At 41.3% G+C, this 21,299-nt stretch overlaps 1 protein-coding gene across 6 annotated transcripts in view; it reads left to right on the forward strand.

Annotated features, from left to right (window-relative positions):
• Positions 1-21,299, forward strand: part of RYR3 (ryanodine receptor 3) — a 474,528-nt gene that overhangs the window by 280,014 nt on the left and 173,215 nt on the right. For all 6 annotated transcript variants that reach the window (XM_069950600.1, XM_069950599.1, XM_069950601.1 and 3 more), the window contains 4 exons: positions 15,707-15,853; positions 16,204-16,266; positions 17,480-17,555; positions 17,789-17,912. In XM_069950600.1, the coding sequence (XP_069806701.1) occupies positions 15,707-15,853; positions 16,204-16,266; positions 17,480-17,555; positions 17,789-17,912 (410 nt within the window). The remainder of the gene's footprint in view (positions 1-15,706; positions 15,854-16,203; positions 16,267-17,479; positions 17,556-17,788; positions 17,913-21,299) is intronic.

Consider the following 21,299-nt stretch of genomic DNA (forward strand, 5'->3'; position numbering starts at 1 on the left):
TGGCATTCCTCCCCCCTGATAAATGGATTGTATACCATCATTCCAGCATCCAGAAGGAAACCTAGGAAACAGTTCTGGATGCTGGAACGTTATCATCGTGAAAGCTGGCCTTTTATGTTGTCAATTCTAACAAGGAAACAGCCCTATACTGGATTTCTGTAAGAAGTAAAAAAAAAAAACTCAGTATCTGAAACATTATAACTTATAGACTCTTTATATAGATAGATAATTCCTTTAACTAAGCTCAGTTTATTTATATATTGGATATATAGGGGGAGATTTATCAAACATGGTGCAAAGTGAAACTGGCCCAGTTGCCCCTAGCAACCAATCAGATTCCACTTTTCATTCCTCACAGACTCTTTTGAAAATGAAAGGTGGAATCTGATTGGTTGCTAGGGGCAACTGAGCCAGTTTCACTTTATACCATGTTTGAAATCTCCCCCATAGTGTTGGCATTTGTGTTGGTCAGAACAGATTGTAAATGACAAGATTTTGCCGATTTCTGCTTATTTTTTTACTCCAGTTTTGCATGTAGATATTTTGCATTGGATATGGTACCAATAAGTTAACCTCCTCCCGCCGCTGGGCAGTTAATTAACGTCGCTGCAGTCTTTTAATTAACGATCCAGGATGACACAGGCGCAGGAGCGGCACCTGTGTCATCCATGGAGGGTCCCGGCTATCAGTGTTATGGTGGTTTTACACTGAACCATTATCGTTCGAATTTGCACGATAATGATCGCATTTGAGCGATAATTGTTCCGTGTAAACACAGCGAACGATCAAGCGACGAGTGAGAAATCGTTCATTTTCATCTTTCAACAATGTGGATAAATGTAAAGTTATGCACCTGGGTACTAATAACCCACATGCATCATATGTCCTGGGGGGAGTTACTCTGGGAGAGTCACTGATGGAGAAGGATCTGGGTATACTTGTAGATAATAGACTACAGAACAGCACACAATGTCAGTCAGCTGCTTCTAAAGCCAGCAGGATATTGTCATGTATATAACAGGCCTGGACTCTTGGGACAGGGATATAATATTACCGCTTTATAAAGCTTTGGTGCGGCCTCATCTGGAGTATACTGTTCAGTTTTGGAATCCGATTCATAAAAAGGATGTTCTAGAGCTGGAGAGGGTACAAAGACGGGCAACTAAACTAATAAGGGGAATGGAGCATCTTAGTTATGAGGAGAGATTAAAAGAATTACATTTGGGAGCGCCTGGGGCCACTACGGCTATGTGGAAGCTCTGGGTAGTGTTTGTGGACACACCTCTGTACCGCTCATACATGTCACCTTAGACTGGCATACAGGACTGTGGAGTTACAGCATAGACAGCTATCTGTGCGCTCTGACCCCCTGCTGGTAGATCTCCCATGGGCCTTGCTCTCTCCTCCCTTTTACCGCCCCTTGGGGCCGTGCTGGTCTCTCTCTCCTCTCTTCTTCCCTTCCTTTACTCAGTTTTTAGTTCTCTTTTACTGGATCGTGTTTTGGTTATACTACTCTGGGAGCCTGATAAGTGGGAAGACGACATTGAGTACTATTGGAAGCTGCCGTTGCTTTGCTTGTTAGTGCCTTATTTAACATGTCCCCCTATGTTGGGGCTTCCTTCTCACCCTGCAATGTTGCTGTTCCTTTGCGGATTTCAAACTCACTAAAATATAATATCGCTCTGTTGTAGGTTTTGGACCTACGTTTGTACCCGTTGTCGGTTTTCAATAAACCATTTGAAATAAAAAATAAAAATAAAAAAAAGAATTACATTTGTTTAGTCTGGAGAAGAGACGTTTAAGGGAAGATATGATTAATTTATTTAAATATATAAATGGCCCCTACAAGAAATATGGGGAAAAGATGTTCCAGGTAAAACCCCTTCAAAGGACAAGGGGGCACTGCCTCCGCCTGGAGAAAAAAAGGTTCAATCTCCGGAGGCGACAAGCCTTCTTTACCATGAGAACTGTGAATCTGTGGAACAGTCTGCCACAGGATCTGGTCACAGCAACAACAGTAGAGGGCTTCAAAACAGGGCTAGACAAGTTCTTAGACCAAAATAATATAAATACATATGTATAGAACCTATCACCCCTCCCCCTTCCCTGTATCCATCCCCTCCTTGGTTGAACTTGATGGACATGTGTCTTTTTTCAACCGTATTAACTATGTACAGTAACTATGTAACATGTTCTCAAATCATTGTTGGTCGTTCGCAAAAAATTCGCAGATCGTTATGTGTAAACAGTCTTTCACTGATTTAACCTATGTTTGAGATAGAAAAAGAAGAAAGAAGGTGTAGGTCCTCCAGTTAGAAATGTTAATTGGTGGTATGAATATATAGTGGGATTATCAAGTGTACAAGTCGGTAAACTTTGGTTTTATTTGTAACAGAAAACAATGTAAACCAGATATTAAGTATATATCTAAAACATAGACAGCCTAGAGATCTCTAGTTTAAAACATCAAAAAATAGGATAAAGAAAAATATAAAAATAGTTAAGAAATTGTAGATATCGAGGTATTATAAAATATGGACCAATGAGTTCATATATTAGTCTTTTGTAAAATGAAATGATATATTCATAAAATAGTCTCTTGTAAAAGATTAATCACATTCATTCATCTGTATGATTGCTGATATCCTGTATTGGAAAGCAGCGGTCATATATTGTTGCAAGACAGCGATATCCAGTGGTTATCCAATTTGGCAATAATTGTAGCTAGATCATGTATTCATAGGCATTTGTAAACAAGATTATAGTGCTTGTATGTATAGGATATTTAGTAGCAGACGATTTGTAGCAAATAAATAAATACAATATCGGCAATCCCTTGTAATGCTTGTAATGTGCTGCAGTTTGCCGGTATTAGTAGCAATGCATTCAATGCTTAGGCAGCATGTAAAGTATATGTTAATAACTTGGCAGCATATATTTGGTGTCACAGACACCTCTCACCAGTCCTGGGTTGCGGTCCGGTCCTCACACTTGTCCTGGGTTGCGATACAAACGCAGGAGGTAACTGGTTAGGTGGAGTGACGTCCCAGCGGTGTTGTTCTTTCTAGGCGGTAAGCGCTGGTAGCGCTGAATCGCGCTCAATTAGTAGTATCCCTGGTCCACGCTTGCGCAGATGGGGATGTTGCCCGCGGGACCTCGTGGGTTCTGGCGCCAAAATTTGGATACTTGCTGTTACTTGGATTGAAAAAGTTCTTTTTAGATGAATGAATGGGATTGTAAATTTACTGCTTGTTTACGCAGTAAATTTACAATCCCATTCATTCATCTAAAAAGAACTTTTTCAATCCAAGTAACAGCAAGTATCCAAATTTTGGCGCCAGAACCCACGAGGTCCCGCGGGCAACATCCCCATCTGCGCAAGCGTGGACCAGGGATACTACTAATTGAGCGCGATTCAGCGCTACCAGCGCTTACCGCCTAGAAAGAACAACACCGCTGGGACGTCACTCCACCTAACCAGTTACCTCCTGCTTTTGTATCGCAACCCAGGACAAGTGTGAGGACCGGACCGCAACCCAGGACTGGTGAGAGGTGTCTGTGACACCAAATATATGCTGCCAAGTTATTAACATATACTTTACATGCCGCCTAAGCATTGAATGCATTGCTACTAATACCGGCAAACTGCAGCACATTACAAGCACGGAACAAGGGATTGCCGATATTGTATTTATTTATTTGCTACAAATCGTCTGCTACTAAATATCCTATACATACAAGCACTATAATCTTGTTTACAAATGCCTATGAATACATGATCTAGCTACAATTATTGCCAAATTGGATAACCACTGGATATCGCTGTCTTGCAACAATATATGACCGCTGCTTTCCAATACAGGATATCAGCAATCATACAGATGAATGAATGTGATTAATCTTTTACAAGAGACTATTTTATGAATATATCATTTCATTTTACAAAAGACTAATATATGAACTCATTGGTCCATATTTTATAATACCTCGATATCTACAATTTCTTAACTATTTTTATATTTTTCTTTATCCTATTTTTTGATGTTTTAAACTAGAGATCTCTAGGCTGTCTATGTTTTAGATATATACTTAATATCTGGTTTACATTGTTTTCTGTTACAAATAAAACCAAAGTTTACCGACTTGTACACTTGATCCCACTATATATTCATACCACCAATTTACATTTCTAACTAGAGGACCTACACCTTCTTTCTTCTTTTTGTATTCTAATTTTCCTTGGGGTATAGGAACAACTTTAGGTTAACCTCTTTAGAAGTGCACTCCAGCAATCGAACTCACACTCCCCTCCCCTTTTACTATATGTTTGAGATAGGCTTAAGCGATCGCGAAACGATTTTTCCGTACGATATATCGTTCCGTCTAAACACTGATCGTTATGAAAAACACATCGTTCATTCGAAATCGTTAATCGTGCGATCGGGTGAATTATCTCTCCGTGTAAATAGACCATTACCAGGGGACCTGCCACAACTCTCAGCTGGGAGTTAACCCTATAGATACTGCGGTCATCTATAGGTCTCCTGACTGAGTTTTGTCCCTCTACAGAGGGAAAATTTTCTGGCAGTGTCCATCGGGGCTCTGTGAAGTGATCGCAGAGCCCTGATGGTATCCATGTAAACCGCAAGCCTCAGGCTTCTAGTTTCCGAACTGCAGAGGCCAGCGGGGGGAGGAAGTGAAGGCAGGGAGTGGGGAGCCTTTGACATACGGACATCAGCTTATGGGATCATTATGATCCTATATATTTATTAAGCAGGGTACAAAAGTGTGACACACACTGTTATTGAACCCCTCAGAGTACCCTTTATGGCAAACAGTTAAGAGATTATCAGCGGTATTCGGACGATACCGACCGTTACGGACACTCATCATTTTGTGTCATAGAAAACATGCATAATGTCGGCGGATCATTATGATCCTATAAGCTGATGTCCAAACACGACCTGGGCATTGAGGCATCAATGACCCCAGATCGTGAAAGGATTAAGGCTATGTTCACATACGTAAAATAACGTCCGTTGTCTGCGCCGCAAAACTATGGCTGTTGTTTTGAGGTTCCCTATAATGACTGCAATGCAATGTAACTATGGCCGTTGAATTCACACTACGTATCAGATAATGGCCGTTGTTTATACGGCCCCGTGAACAATGAACATGTCAATTATTTCCGGCCAGTAATACTGCAGCAACGGCCGTGGATTTCAATGCCGCCGCGAACGTAAAACTTATCTGCCAAATTAAACTTGATTTTGATGTAAAAAAATTTCTGAGTGGTTTCTTGGGCTGAGCGCAGTATTTAAAGTACATGACCTGTTTCATCCTGTTTATAATCATGCTAGGAATCAAAATTAAACAACGCCCGTAGCTTCACGACTAACTCGTACAATAGTAATTATACAGCCGTTGTTTCGGCCTCAAAACAACGGCCGTTATTTTACGTAGTGTGAACATAGCTTAAACTTGTACCTTCTACAGAAAGACCTGATAAGATGCGGTAGGGGTATGCAAAGATACCCACGTGGTATAAAAACTTAGTGGACCACCCGTACTGGGACACTACACGTGCCATGCATAATAGTACGTTCTATTAAAACCGACTGTTTGTAAAATATTCTGTGAAGACTGAATTGCGGTGCGAAGCTCTGAGGTTGATGAGATGTGACAGGTCTTTATGTACTGGGAAAGTAAAACATTCACTGTGCAATTCAGCACTTTAACCAAAGCATTGCACTTGTATGTGTTTCAGGTACAAAGACCTTAGGTTCCCTGGGCAATATTCCTTCTGAGCAGTTTAAGATCAATATCATGTGTTCTTGTACTGTAGACTTGTATTCTATTTGTTCTGCTTTATTCTTCCATATCAAAGAAAAATGTTACCCTAGACGTATTGTAATTTTTTTATTCTCCATGTGTAATCTATAACTGATTTGGATGTTATCCCGAACAAAGGCAGTAATGAGTTCAAGCCTGTCCACATCATAATTGTGCCCTGTGAGTCACTTTGACAGGCTATGTTGGAATCTGTCAGTATGGGATGATGACACATATACTGTATGCGTGTGTACTGGCACAAGCCCCATTAACTTAAATGGCTTATACATAGTCAGCCAATTACTATGTTGAGGAAATTTTCTTCATGTATATATTTATTAAGCAGGGTACAAAAGTGTGACACACACTGTTATTGAACCCCTCAGAGTACCCTTTATGGCAAACAGTTAAGAGATTATCAGCGGTATTCGGACGATACCGACAGTTACGGACACTCATCATTTTGTGTCATAGAAAACATGCATAATGTCGGCGGATCATTTTCTTTCAACGTGCTGAAACACAAAGGATCAGCCTGTTAATGATCTGCTGCCATTGTTCCATGTAATAGTAACGCCACTGTCTCCTATGGGCTACCCAGACTCAAGATCTCAAGACCACCCAGGCAGCCCCCTCTAGGATTTGCCTGCCGACCCGGTGATCAGTCTAAATTTAGATGTTGACCCGTCTCTATGGAGAAAAGTCAAATACCCAGGATGGATGGTTTTTAAATATATCACTTATAAATCACGGACACAGATAAGACATTGTATCATGATTATAAGCCTGGATAAAATGGGCCAAGTTTTATTATGGTAATCACATTTTATAGACAGAATATGGGGCGGTACTACTCATTCATATGAAATATGTAACATCCAATACAGGCGGGGTTCCAAGTCACAAGACACATACATGTCACACTCTGGTAGGCCAGTCCATAAATGGTCAGTAGCATCCTGTACTGCGCAGTCAGGGTAACACAATGTTTATTATTCAAAAAATTGTTTATAGATAAGTGTCTCTCCTTCAACCCTTTGTTCCTTGGGTATTGTGACTATAAATGATAACTTTCCAGGAGCTGTTCTCATTGACTTGCTTCCAGCATTCCTCTTCTTCATCCAGAACATCTCTCTGTCACCCTCTGATCACGCTCTGATCATCTCCAGTCTCTTCAGAGGGCAGTATATATAGGTGTAGTCATATAGGTATGGTGCATGTAGGTAAAATCCCAATACCTGGCCTTATCACCGGGCAGCCCCCCCACCAGGATTTGCCTGCCAAACTGATAGGTTGGCGCTCGCTTGCTCTCTACATCGCCCCGTGTAATAGGGGCTTTACTTCTTATTCTCACCATTTCAGGGGGTGGGACCAAAGCCGAGCTGTTTACCAGTAGTACACACACACACACACACACGCAGTCAATTAGTTGTTTAGTCAGTCCTTATTGCAATGTCAAAACATGGTGCTGGTGAAAATGCACTGAGCATACTAACTCTGTACTAGGAGATGGTTTACACAGTAAAGTACTATATATGGCATGAGCAGGGAGAGGGGGTTACTGATGCAAGGTGCTGTATGAATAGAAATAGCAAGAAATAGCTAAAATTCTAAAGGGAGAGGCAGGACACACTGCAGCACTGTGGACATGCAACAGTAGATACACTGGTGTTTACACAAGGAACAGCTGCCTTTATCTAGATTTGGGTGATCGGAGATGAGAGAGAAGCCTTGATTTACCTTTGTGGACTATATTTAGTAGGCAGGCTAGGCTCTTCCCTTCTCCTGCACACAGCAGTAGTCAACCTCGGCTTCTTGTGTTTGTCCTGGGTCAGAAATCCCCTGACAACAGGCAGTGGACAACAGATTGCAAAAATGGGAGACACTTAGTAGTCAAGAAAGTTAAGAAGTCACTTTTGGTAAATTAGGAATCAAATGGAGCAATTTGCTTGAAACGAAAGTGACTATTTTTGGCTGGGTTGACACTACATTTTTGCAATCTGTTTTTTTTCATACGTTTTTGCAAAAAAACATGTTAAAACGGATGCATTTGTGTGCATCTGTTTTGATATGTTTTTCCATTGATTTCCAATATATATATATATATATATATATATATATATATATATATATATATAGGGATCAAAGCACATGCGTTTTTTTTTTTTTTTGTGATTTATAATTTTTATTGAAAGATTTTTCATTTTTAACAGAGGATGACTAGACAAGCAATCACATGTTGCGTATTCACAGTGACATTAACAATATGTCTAGTGTGATCCAAACAAACAAGAAACAAGAAACAATCGTCTCTACTGGGGGTCAATAGCATACAGAGTACATCATATTTTGACAATAATCGCTTGTGGTATCTACTCGTAAAGATATAACCTTTATGTCAGGGTCATAGTCATAGCCAAAGCCCAGGACCTCTCAAGTGTCGCCTCTCAACTTTATTTCTGGTCCCGAGATAATATACCTTAAGCTAAACTAGGGGGGGGGGGGGGGGGGGGAGAATGGGTGGAGGAGTTGGAGAGGCTCTGGCAAAGGAAGACAGAAAATCAGGGGGTAAGTTAAGCCATTTCTCCCAATTAGATCTGACCTTTGTACCAGAGTTCAATCTGGACGCAATGGACAGCTCCATCTGGCAGTTGTAGTCTACTACATTCATGATTTCATGTACACTGGGGATGGTAGTACTCTTCCAATTTTTAGCAATACAATTCCTTGTGGCTAACAATATATGCATGAGGATAGTAAGGTCAGATGCAATCCATTCTTCAGTGCCCAACCCTAAAAGGGCCATACCTGGGGTCCACAAGAGCGGAACGCTGATAAGACTCCGAAGAATGGAGTGGATCCGTGTCCACAGCGGCTTGATTTTCGGGCATGACCACCAAATGTGCATTAAATTGCCAGTGTCAGCAAGGCAACGCCAGCATAAGGGTGAGGAGGTGGAGTAAATTTTTGATAGCCTATAAGGGGTTAAGTACCACCTGTATAGCAGCTTGCGGGAAGCTTCCAAGTGATTAATGCATCTGGACACTTTTTGCACTGACATGAATACATGCTTCCATTGGTCTTGTGAGATAGTGCATGCCAAATCCAACTCCCACTTAGCTAAGCATGCTAAGGTGTAAGTGCTGTCTTGTAGGGCTTTGTATGCTCGGGACAGCCCTTTAGGTAACAATAAGGGGTTAGTAAAGTACTGTTCATATGCAGGGTTGGTGGACCTGCTCCGGCTCGGTGGTAGTTGTTGGCACAGACAGTGTCGCATCTGAAGAAATTTGTAGAAGTCTCTGTGAGGTATGTTATAGGATGACGTCAGCGTGTGGAATGATTTAAGTATATTATTGTCGTACAAATCCCCTATTGTGCTAATGCCCTTAGCTAGCCAAGTGTTGTAGTTGGAGTTAGGAATAAGTGAGTGCAAGATGCCCAAAGGCAAAGATAAATAGTGAGTCGGGAGAAGAGAGGTCGCAACCTTGGGGCTCAACCACATATGCATTGCTGCTATGGACGTAGGGGATTCACATTGTACATTAGGCGGCGGCCTAAGTCTAGCCGAACCTAAAAAAGCTTGTAGATTCCCATCAGGGGTACATTGCGATTCAATATCCACCCATTGTCTGGATTTGTCATTTGCCCACCAATACCTGAGCTGATCCACCAAGTTAGCATAATAATATGCTTTAACGTCAGGACACCCCAGTCCTCCATCTGACGTTGGTAGACATAGTATGCGCTCTGAGACTCTCGCTCTCTGTCCAAGCCAAACAAAGTTATTAATAACTTTTTGTATTCGCTTCAGCATAAATACAGGGATTTTAACCGGGAGGTTCCTAAAGTAATAAAGTATTTTGGGGAGTATAACCATTTTAGCAGAGGATATCCTGCCAATCCAAGATATTGGTAGCTTAGAATAATGCGTTACATCCTTAGATATGTCTGAGATAAGGCAGTTAAAATTTTTCATAACTAGCTTAGATAATGGAAAGGTTAGGGTGATACCTAGATACGGAACTGAACCGTCGGACCAGGTATAGGGGTATAGTGATTTCAAATGAGAACGCAGACTCGTTGAGATGCCCATGTCCAGAATCAAGGATTTACTCGCGTTAACTTTATAGTAGCTGATGGCGCTGTAATTCCGCAGTATACAAGAAACATGGGCAAGGGAATCAGTAGGTGAGGACAGGCACAGTATTATGTCGTCGGCGAAGAGCCCTATACGGTGCTCATGCTTACCCACGGATATACCCTTGATCCCATGCGCAGACCTGATAGTCTGGGCCAGTGGTTCGATTGCTAACACAAATATGGCCGGGGATAAAGGGCATCCCTGTCTCGTCCCATTAGTTATTTTGAACGGGCCGGACAGGGAGCCAGAAGAGAACACTTGAGCCGAGGGTGAGGTATATAAGGCCATGACTGCTTTGAGGAAAGGGCCCTGAAAACCAAATTTAAGTAGAACAGATTTAAGGTAGCCCCAATGTACCCGGTCGAACGCCTTCTCCGCATCCAGTGTCAGGAGCAGAGAAGGCGTTCGCCGGCGTTCAGCTGCTGAAATAATATTAATCATTCTGCGGGTGCCATCCACTGTCTGTCTACCCCCCACAAAGCCCACTTGATTTTTGTGTATTATTTGGGGGATAATGTCTACTATTCTGTGGGAAAGTAATTTAGAAAATATTTTTAAATCCGAATTTAATAGGGAAATTGGGCGAAAGTTAGAGGGGATGTCAGGTTTTTTACCCGGTTTAGGCAGGGTGATGATAAGGGCTTTTAGCATTTCGGGTGGGAAGGATTAGCACATGCGTTTTTTTAACGTACACAAAAATAAGGTCGGCTACGTTTTTGTGTACTTTGAAAAAACATGCATTTAGATGGTTTTTTTTTTCTTTTTATAATGGAAGTCAATTGAAAAACAGATAAAAATGGATGCACACAAAAGCATAAATTTTTCCATTTTGCAAAAACATGAAAAAAACGGATTAAAAAACGTAGTGTGAACCAAGCCTTACCTTTCCTTAATGTAACGATAACCAGTTACTCGATGACACTAGTTTGAGTTGTGTTAAATCACCCATGTGGTTTTTGCAACCCCCCACCCCCACCCCCCAAAAGTAAGAATCCTTTACTCTTCTATAGTTTAAAAAAGTTTAGTAAAAAGTTTGACTATTATCCAGTACAAATACACTTGGCAAAAGACTTGTATTAGAGGTATAGCTAGGTTTAAAAATGCATTTCCACCATGCTCTTGCATCTAACTCCTTCCTAACACTGAGAAGACTCTTAGAAGAGGAAGGAATACAGACTATATAAGCAGTCCGAAAATTAGTGGGTTTTTCTGGTTGAAATAAGTCAACTGCCAGCTAAAGGGAATTGGATGTAAATCTTGCTTTTGCCAGTTTGATTAGTTTTGCTACATAGCTTCAGATACCTTAAGCACAACTAGACTGTTAAATAAAATAAGGGATTTACATGTGAATGGTAAAAATGGCTGGAAGTGGAAAATGTACAAACATCACCCGGATTAATCAGGTAGATAAGCTTGCCGGAGACATGCCTCGTCTTAAAAGACAGCCTGACAAAGGAATTCTTCAAATCCTTGTCTACTTTGATTGACTGGCGGTCTGAGAAAGTTATAGCTCATTAATGTCATCCTCATTTATGCTGCACGAGTCGGGCTGCATAGACAAGGCCCCAAGAAGGGAGGGAAAGTAATTCCAAGATTAATACGGAACATCCAAAGCAAAGGACATGTGAGAAGTGCTGGAGATTAGCAGGTGTGAGGCAGGAAAGCCTGATAAACAGACTGTTACAGCAATCAGCATAGGCCAGGATAACCAGGGAATAGCCCAACATGCAGAACGTGAGAACGCACACTGAATGCCAGAAAAGATCCTGAGAAGGTGCTCATTACTATGTGCTTCATTGTGATACCGACTGTCAGCTCCTTGACAAATCATCAAAATGCAAGGCTATGCAACAATTGACAAACGTGTTAGTTTATTAGATATCAGAACCAGAAAAAACTTCACAAATTATACTATTGACTATGAAATATTATTAAAACAGAGTGCAACTCCTTTTAATTATCGTGTCCATGTTTTCCTAAACTCCCTAGGGCTGCATCCAATTTCTTCAGCTACTGGTAATCAAATATCAAACAATCAGATGCTCGAGGAGTGTGCAGTAGGAAGCTCAAACCTCCCTATTGCGCACAGAGCGCTGAGGATGAAGGTGTGTCTCTTACCTTCATCCTCAGTGCCATACCTCTGCAGTTTTAATATAACCCTGTGTCTGGTAAGGCCATTTGGAGCACTGCCCTGTCCCCAGGGCACCAATCCAGAGTCATCCGTTCAGGGCTGGACTGCCCATATGGCAAGTTGGGCAAATGCCAGATGGGCCAGTGTGCTAAGTGGGTCACTATATAAACAGCTTGACGGATGGTTTTCCCCAAAACAGCACCCTCCCTGCACTTTATAACATAGGAAGACATTGGTTATAGAAACTGTATAGTTCAGACAGCACCGTGCAGTTGGTGGCCAGCCTCACCAGCCAGTTCAAATCATAACATTCTGTGATTGGACAATGACTTTTTTTTTAACTGAAGTAGCTTTATTAACAACCAGTTGTTTTTAACATAAAAAGTACTGTGCAGCTGCTCCAGCTAAGAAACAGCACAATAAACTATTACACTTCCTATACATGGCACAACAATATAACACAGGGCTCTCTACACTATACATCATACCACAGGATACATGCTATCACATTTGGTAATCAGGTTGTTGGGTCCATGGTCTTTTTTTTTTCAAAATGCAGCATGCTGTAGGTATAGTATATTGTGGGTGTGTATTTACTATTCATAAGCCTATGGACTGATGAGCTGTTTACAGGATAGTTCCATCAGTGTCTGATCAGTAGGGTATGGTATAGATCTCTATATCAGTGCCCCAGCTCCTTTGTTATGAATGGAGCAGTGGGTTGGCTTGTGACTTAACGCTCCATTCATTCTCTATGGAGCCCCCTGAGAAAGCCAAGCACAGTACTCGACTCTTTACGGTGGCTCCATAGGGAATGAATAGAGCTGCAGGTCATGAACCAACCCACTGCTCCATTCATAGCAAGGGAATTGGGAAACCGATCAAGAGATTAATAACAAAGGAGCCAGGGGCGTCCATCTAGAGATCCTGTGGATAGGGGACCATAAGGTTAAATATCGCCCCATGTTTAATAGGTAGCTATCAACAACTTAGATGTGTCTAACCTGCTGATAGTTCCCCTCTAAACCAAATACAGCAAATCAGTATATGTTTCTATCACTATATTCCTCCCAAATGCATGCTAAATGTCTTTAGCATTAATGCAAAAGGAAAGAACGGAAAAAAAAAACCTGCAACAACCTGTCAAATTATGTGAACTTGACCTTATCCTGACATTAAGAAATGGATAATTGTCAGGCAATAGTTGAGCAGCCAGCAGTCATCACATCTGACCCCGCAGTTAAAATGCATGTTGTTTCTGTTAAAGGAAATGTGTTATCCGAAAATGACCTATTGCTTAAATCAAGTTTTTATGTTCATCTTAATTTTTATTTTTTTAGAATTTTGATGTTTTTCTAAAATTTAGTTTTACTTATATTATAAAAGAGACCTGAAATCTTGAACTTTCTTCTTGCTGACCACCACTTTTTACGTTACACAAAGGGGGCAGGAAACAAATGGCAATCAGTGGTCGTTTGCAGAGCTTTTACGAGGCTTGATTTATTACGTGGCCAGGCAACACAAACGATTGTTGGATTGTTCTTGCAGCCAATTGAGTGCATTGTTATTGGCCACACATTCCCCTCTATATGGTTGATAACTAAAGAAGAGAGTATCTCGAGCATGCTCAAGTCTGTCCGAACCCGAGCGCGTGGCATTTGATTACCGGTGGCTACAGAAGTTCCGGTCGGGTCACGGAGATATGAGCGCCCGAAGCCTGGCGCGCGCTCACAGGAGAGTCTGATGCCCATAGAGAATGATGGAGCTTTGGACTCCCCATTCATTCTCTATGAGCATCTGACTCTCCTGTGAGCGTGCGCGCCAGGCTTCGGGCGCTCATATCTCCGTGACCCGACCGGATCAGGATGCGGGACCCGGCGGGATCAGGTGAGTATAGGGGGCTGTAACGGGGGTCCGGGAGCCTGTCACCCCAGCACGGGGGGTGATAGGTCTCCTTTAAATACTGCAATAAAGTGATGCAGTAATGCAATGATCAATTACTGCAGTTGATTCACAGTGTATTTCCATTGCATTACTGCATGTGTGAACACAGCCTTACATGGGCTGATTAGGTCAATGGTGACCTCTATAAATGTCACTGAGCACACCCAGAAGTTAGTCTTATCCAAATGGGACAGATCCTGTCTATTGTGCCTATGGTCCATGGACTTGTTATAAAGCATATCCCTAAATGCTGTTAAAGTAGCTCTGGGCAGCTCTCATAATAATGTACAAAAAATGTAAAAATGAAAACATTCCAGTATATGTCTCTGATCAGTAAAAGGAAAAAAAGAAAACAGGTTATGCATTACCTTTAAAGAGAACCTATCACTTATCTATCTACTGTCACTAATATGTCACTATACGTGTCCTTAAATCTAACTATAAAGATACAGAGTGCCTTTGCAGTCAGTATCTAATACATTACTTGATCCTCTGTTCCCTGGCTCTACTGCCAGGTGCTGCCATCTTGATGACGTCACTGCCTTCCAGCGCTGGAACGCAGTGATGTCTCCAAGATGGTGGCACCCGATGGTATAGCCAGGGAACAGAGGATCAGGTTACGTATTAGATACTGACTGCAAAGGCACTCTGTATCTTTATAGTTAGATTTAAGGACACATATAGTGACATATTAGTGACAGTAGATGGATAGGTAATAGGTTTGTCTTTAAAGGTAATATATCACCTGTTTTTTTTTCTTTTTACTGATCAGAGACATATACTGGAATGTGTTGATCTTTAAATCAAATTGTGACCTATTACAGACACAGTAATACACAGTGATCTCGCACTAGATAGCGTTAGATTACTGTGTATTGACAGAGCGTCGGGCAAAAGATAATGAGATCCCATCCTGCCAATCGGCATGCTGGGAAGTTCCGGGCTCACACAGACTCTCTTGAAAAGTGCCGATGCACACCCAAAAAAAATAATAGAAATAAAAAAAAAATGGGGGCACAAAAAAAAATTTATATTTTAAAAAATAAATAATTAGGGATGATTAAATGAAAGAATAAAAAAGCCAGTGATTGGCTCTCTTTAAGTAAGGGCAAATGGCTGGAAGCAGAACTGTTCAGTCACTTGGATAAATAGAGCATACAATTGTATTTTTCCTGTTGGAATAGCAAGTGTCAGTAAGAATAGCAAGTGCCTTACTCATATGACCATAATGTGGTGCACAGTACGGAAACATCCACTATTATGCACCATATTGCAGGCAAAGTCGGGTGCCTTTGCTATAATGCCATATCACACTGTAATCGCTCTGAATAAACAAAGGACATGTTGGATTTTATTTTTACTCTTACCTATTAGCAAGTGGAAGGGTTGGGTAGTTTATTAGGGCCAAAAGGGGTCATACTTAAAAAGGGTACTCACCCCCACGAACTGCTCCAAAATGAACCTTTTACTCGCACTCATGCAGAATACACCTCCTTCCCAATTCCACCTACAGACTAACATAAGATTGTGAGTAGACAACTGAAGTTACTGTTTTTAGTTGGTAGATTCTGAATGTTTATGTTTCGGTATCTGACTATCTATGCTAAACGTTGAGATACAGATTAGTAATTGTAATTACATTAACTTGTCTTTAATAGGAGAAAGAAATTTATCGCTGGCCAGTAAGGGAGTCTGTGAAGACCATGTTGGCGATGGGCTGGAGCGTAGAAAGAACTAAAGAAGGAGAAGCTTTAGCACTTCACCGGGAAAATGAAAAGATGCGCAGCATTTCCCAAACTAGCCAGGTACAGTAGCTGTACAGTATAGAGTGTATGTCGGTGTATGTCTTTTCCCCATGTAGAAAAATCAGATTTTCTATTAAATGGTTTCTGTGACTATAGGGCTATTCCTTGTGTGTGCAGTTCTTGGTGTTGGGAGATTGGTTTGCCACGGATGAGTCCAACACTAGGCAAGTTCCATGCAAAAGCCCTATTAATTAGAATAGGGCTCATGCAGGAACTCGTCAGGTGCAGGAGGCATCCACGCCAACCCAACTGCCTGCAGATCAGTAAACAGCACCATAGTCACAGGTACCTTCTAAGAAAGATGGTGCTATTATTGTGTTCTGATACTAAGTTTTATCAATCTTTTACAGGGAAATGGCTACAGTCCCACCCCAATCGATTTGAGCAATGTTGTCCTGTCCAGAGAGCTCCAGGTTGGTGCTTGTCTTGATGATTATTTTTTCTGCGCGTTATAACTCTTAAAGGAGTAGTCCCATGAAACTAAAAAAAATCAAAGGCAGGCAGGGGGGTGCAGGAACATAATAAAGAAAGTATACTTACCCGTTCCTGTGCCCCCGTAGTGCTGACTTAATGATATCCGCCAGCCTCCTGCAAACTTCCTCAGCTGCAATGTCACTTTCTTGGCTCATGGATTGCCCACTCAGCCAATCAAAGACTCGGGTTGGGACCCAGTTACAGTCACTGACTAGCTGAGCAGGCAATCTATCTGCCATGATATTGCAGCTGGAGGAGCCAGGTACGTGACATACACAGATGCCGGCCAAAAATGACATCTGTCAGCCATCAGAGAAACCAAAGAATGGTGCTGTGGGGCACAGGAATGGGTAAGTACACTTTCTTTATTATGTTCCTGCACCACACACTGACTGTGATTTTTTTTGTTTCACAGGACTTCTCCTTTAACTTGTAGATGTAGAGTATAGTATATAATTGTGGACCATGGTCTAGTAATCACAAAGCATTGCTTTCCTGGGGACTTTGGTTGCCTTGTGCATCCCCTGGTGTATGTATCTGGCTGGTTTGGGAAATCAAACTATCTTTTGGGTCACTTTGAGTCAAAAATGTAGTCTTCTTGGTGGTTACTTCTCCAACAAGGGAAGTACATAGATGTAATGTCTAGCTAGTCCTATTATTATTCATCCACACTACGAAAATAGTGTAACCTGTTCAACTGAACCTATCTAGGTTTGAGCTATAATGAGAATCTGTTCCATACTCTATAGGGGAATGTAACATTCCCTGTGACAGTGCAGAGTGGCAGAATGGTGGAAACTTTTTGTGCAAGCTCCGGTTTGGCATTCATTTTTTTGGAAGGCCTTTCCTTAAGGAGCCTGTAATTTCCATTACTGCAAAGACTCATAATTCAGGTCAGGAATGGATAAAAGTGAATTGTTTTACCTGTTGGGTTCGTAAAATAAGATGGAAAATTCAGTTCTTTAATAGTGAACCTGAAAGCTTGCCAGAAGATCCTGAAGTTGGTGAAATTCAAATCAGTAAAAATAAATCACTAATTTAATCCAGGGAAAAAAATATAAGGGAGGGGCAGCTTTGATATATGTAGTCTGGTATCTCTCTTTTAAACTGTGTTGCCTGATGTATATTGTCCATTGTTTTTTTTCTGTGCAGGGGATGGTAGAAGTGATGGCTGAAAACTACCACAATATCTGGGCTAAAAAGAAAAAGATGGAGTTGGAAACTAAAGGTAATTTTGTATTCGCATCCCTTTTGTAAAATATTTTTGTACATTTTTTTAATAAAATTGTAAAAATAAAGATTTAAATAAAAAAAAAGGTAAGTTATTTTATGTAAAAATATGATCAGGATGTTAGTGATATTATACTGCAATAGCAGCTACACTAGTTTATTAATACATGGTACTGCTTAGTTTATTGTATTGACATGACAAATTGCACCCTAACAATGCTTTCTCTGCAGGTGCTGGAAGTCACCCCCTGCTGGTGCCTTATGACACGTTAACGGCAAAAGAAAAAGCTCGGGATCGTGAGAAAGCTCAAGAACTCTTTAAATTCTTACAAGTGAATGGTTATGCTATATCCAGGTAGAGTGAAATAATAATAATAAAACAACTTTAGATAATAAGCTTTAGAGGAGAACAGGAGAAAATAATCTATGTTCTGCTGCTTTGTACACCAATATAAAAGATAGTTTTACAGTCTGATGATAGTATGGCTGTACTTATCTCTCCTGCCCATCTTTTAACTGGGAGGGCAGGAGAGGAGTCATAGGACCTCTGTTCACATTAATTTAGTGGTGATTTGTGCATGGTGTATATATATCTCAAACCCTTTACCATTTCACTAATACATACACATTTTGCATATATGTCAGGGATAAAATAGTGACGTTGAGTTAGAAGATTTACTACTTCGCTTAGCTTATGAGCCATTTCCCTTGATCATGCAAAGTAATGCACACCATGCTTGGTCACTACAATGGTTTGCCTGTCTGTAAATTTTGTTTACCCCCACAAGCATTCCTTAACTATTTAATAGAGATGAGCGCAACTCGAGCATGGTCAAGTTTGATTGATCTGCATTTGATTACCAGTGGCTGAAGAAGTTGGATGTAGCCTTAAGGGGTCCTGGAAAACATGAATACAGTGTATGGCCCTAGGCTAAGCATGCTTGAGCTTGATGCATCTCTACTATTTAAAAGAATGGCCGCTGTGTCGGATTTGGTTCCACCCCTTCTTTAAAGGAGAAGTCTGGAAAAAACTTTTATCAGAGTATTGTATTGCCCCTCAAAAGTTATACAAATCACCAATATACACTTATTACTGGAAATACTGATAAAGTGCTTTTTTCCCCTGCACTTACTACTGCATCAAGGCTTCACTTCCTGAATAACATGGTGATGTCACTTCCTGGATAACATGGTGATGTCACTTCCTGGATAACATGGTGATGTCACTTCCTGGATAACATGGTGATTTCACTTACCGATTCCCAGAGCTATGCGGGCTGTGGCTGCTGGAGAGGATGATGGCAGGGGGATGCTCAGTGTCCCTGCCATCATCCTCTCCAGCAGCCACAGCCCGCACAGCTCTGGGAATCGGGAAGCGACATCACCATGTTACCCAGGAAGTGACATCACCATTTTATCCAGGAAGTGAAGCCTTGATGCAGTAGTAAGTGCAGGGAAAAGCACTTTATAAGCATTTCCCATAATAAGAGTATATTGCTGATTTTTATAACTTTTTGGGGGCATTTGATTGACATGAGATGGCTAGATGGGGATTGGATTAGGTTTGTTGTGAGAGGGATAGATGGGGATTGAACTAGGTTTGACGTGAGAGATGGATAGCTGGGGTTCGGGCCAGTTTCCCAGTGATACTATAAGTAGATGCTTCCTTTGAAGAATAACCATTGATCATAAGCAATATATAGTCTGCAAGGAAACCTTAGAAAGCAACAAATGTACAACAGCTCCACAGGTAATTTTTTTTTTTTGCTATTTTCATCTTAGCCCACTTTTAGAAGCCATATAGAAACTTTTTCACGTTGCTTGATGTATTGTTCTTATTACGTTTCTTTCTTTAGTATTTAGAGCACCCAGTGGTTTGCTGCTGAGACTAGTCCATGGCTTTGACTGGAACATTAACCCTTTCATACCCCCTCCAATAATTCTAATTTAAACAAGAATACCTTAATTTATAGTTAATTTGTTATAAATGTTAGTCAGGCTAGATGTTTAGGTTCATGTTCTAATAAACATCAAGTATGAATGCATTTATTTAGCACGCCCACCTATTTCTACAACCCATGAAGTTAGTCAGGATAAAGCCATATATTATTATACCAGAGCATTAGAAGTTCATTTAAGGTTGTTAAAGCTCCTGATTTTTCTGACTAAAAGAGAGATCAGCACCAAAGACTATCTCTCCATTGTAAAGAAGTGTTTTTTCATTCAAATAGATAAACTGTTCTTCTTTAGGGTGCGTTCACACGTACAAGATTTGCAGCTTCAAATCTGCGCCATCAAATCTGCTGCAGATGCTATACGTGTGAACGTACCCTTAAAGGGATTATCCAGGGCTACAAAAACATGGCCACTCTTGTTTCTAGTCCAGCCTTGTTTCCAGTTCAGGTGTGGTTTGCAATTAAGCTCCATTTACTTCAATGGAACGGAGTTACAGAACCCCACCCAAAGTGGAGACAAGAGTGGTGCTGTCTCTGGAAGAAAGTGGCCATGTTTTTGTAGCAGGGTTATCCACCACTACAAAAACATGGCGTTTTTTGCACCACACTTGTCTCCAGTTTGGGTGCCGGTTTTAAACTAAGTTCCATTGACGTAAATAGAGCTTAAAGGGGAACTCCAGGTAGAGGTTAAAAAAATGAAACTTTTGCAGAAGCATAAAGCATTACTTACCTATCTATTCCATTTTTGAAACTACCAAAAATCCATTTGTTTTGGGGGTTTTGTTCTGTTTTGTGTTTCTGCACTTCCTGGTTTATCAGTTGTACACAGTACTACAGGTTCCAGGATGCAATGCTTTCCCTCGGCTGTTCATCACAGTCCTCCACCCTGCACATTCCCCGCCCAAAGCTGCTGCAGAACATCTAGGCTGTGTTCACACATTGCAGTTTCGTTGTGTTACTGAATTATTTGCAGTACTTTATCATTTCATTGTTGTCCCACCCACACAGCACGCTGTATTCTCTACCTGTAACATCACACAGCATGCTGTATTCTCTACCTGTAACACCACACAGCACACTGTATTCTCTTCCTGTAACACCACACAGCACGTTGTATTCTCTACCTGTAACACCACACAGCACGCTGTATTCTCTACCTGTAACACCACACAGTACGCTGTATTCTCTACCTGTAACACCACACAGCACGCTGTATTCTCTGTCATGAACGGAAAAAAGCCAGCTTACCCCATCCACCGAGCTTCACAGCACGGGCTCACACTCCAACAGGTGTCCTGAGTAGATGCGGAAAAGAAACGAGTCCAGCTCCCGGCAAGGTGGAATCAAGTGCGTTGTTTATTGTATCTCCGTCACCGTACACACGTGCGGCATGCCCCCAACTGAAGCCTACGCGTTTCGGCTGCTACACCGCAGCCTTAATCATGGCTATCCTCCACCAAGTTAGATCACAATAAATAGTTACCAGCCGGCGGGGGGGCAGGGCAGTCCACAAGTTGAGACCACATATACGTGATTGCCCCTTTTTTTTTTCTCGGCCAGTAGCTTGGTTATATTCCTCTATGTAGCTATACTGATTCCTGATGACTCCCATGTGAATTCATGTCTATCTGCTCAGCTGTTTAGCTTTCAGCACTGCTGCACCAGTGTGAATTCCTGTTCAGCTTTCAGCACTGCTATACCAGTGTGAATCCCTGTCTATTTGCTCAGCTGTTTAGCTTTCAGCACTGCTATACCAGTGTGAATTCCTGTCTATCTGCTCAGCTGTT

The sequence above is a fragment of the Dendropsophus ebraccatus genome, chromosome 13 (assembly GCF_027789765.1).
Source record: "Dendropsophus ebraccatus isolate aDenEbr1 chromosome 13, aDenEbr1.pat, whole genome shotgun sequence".
Lineage (NCBI taxonomy): Eukaryota > Metazoa > Chordata > Amphibia > Anura > Hylidae > Dendropsophus > Dendropsophus ebraccatus.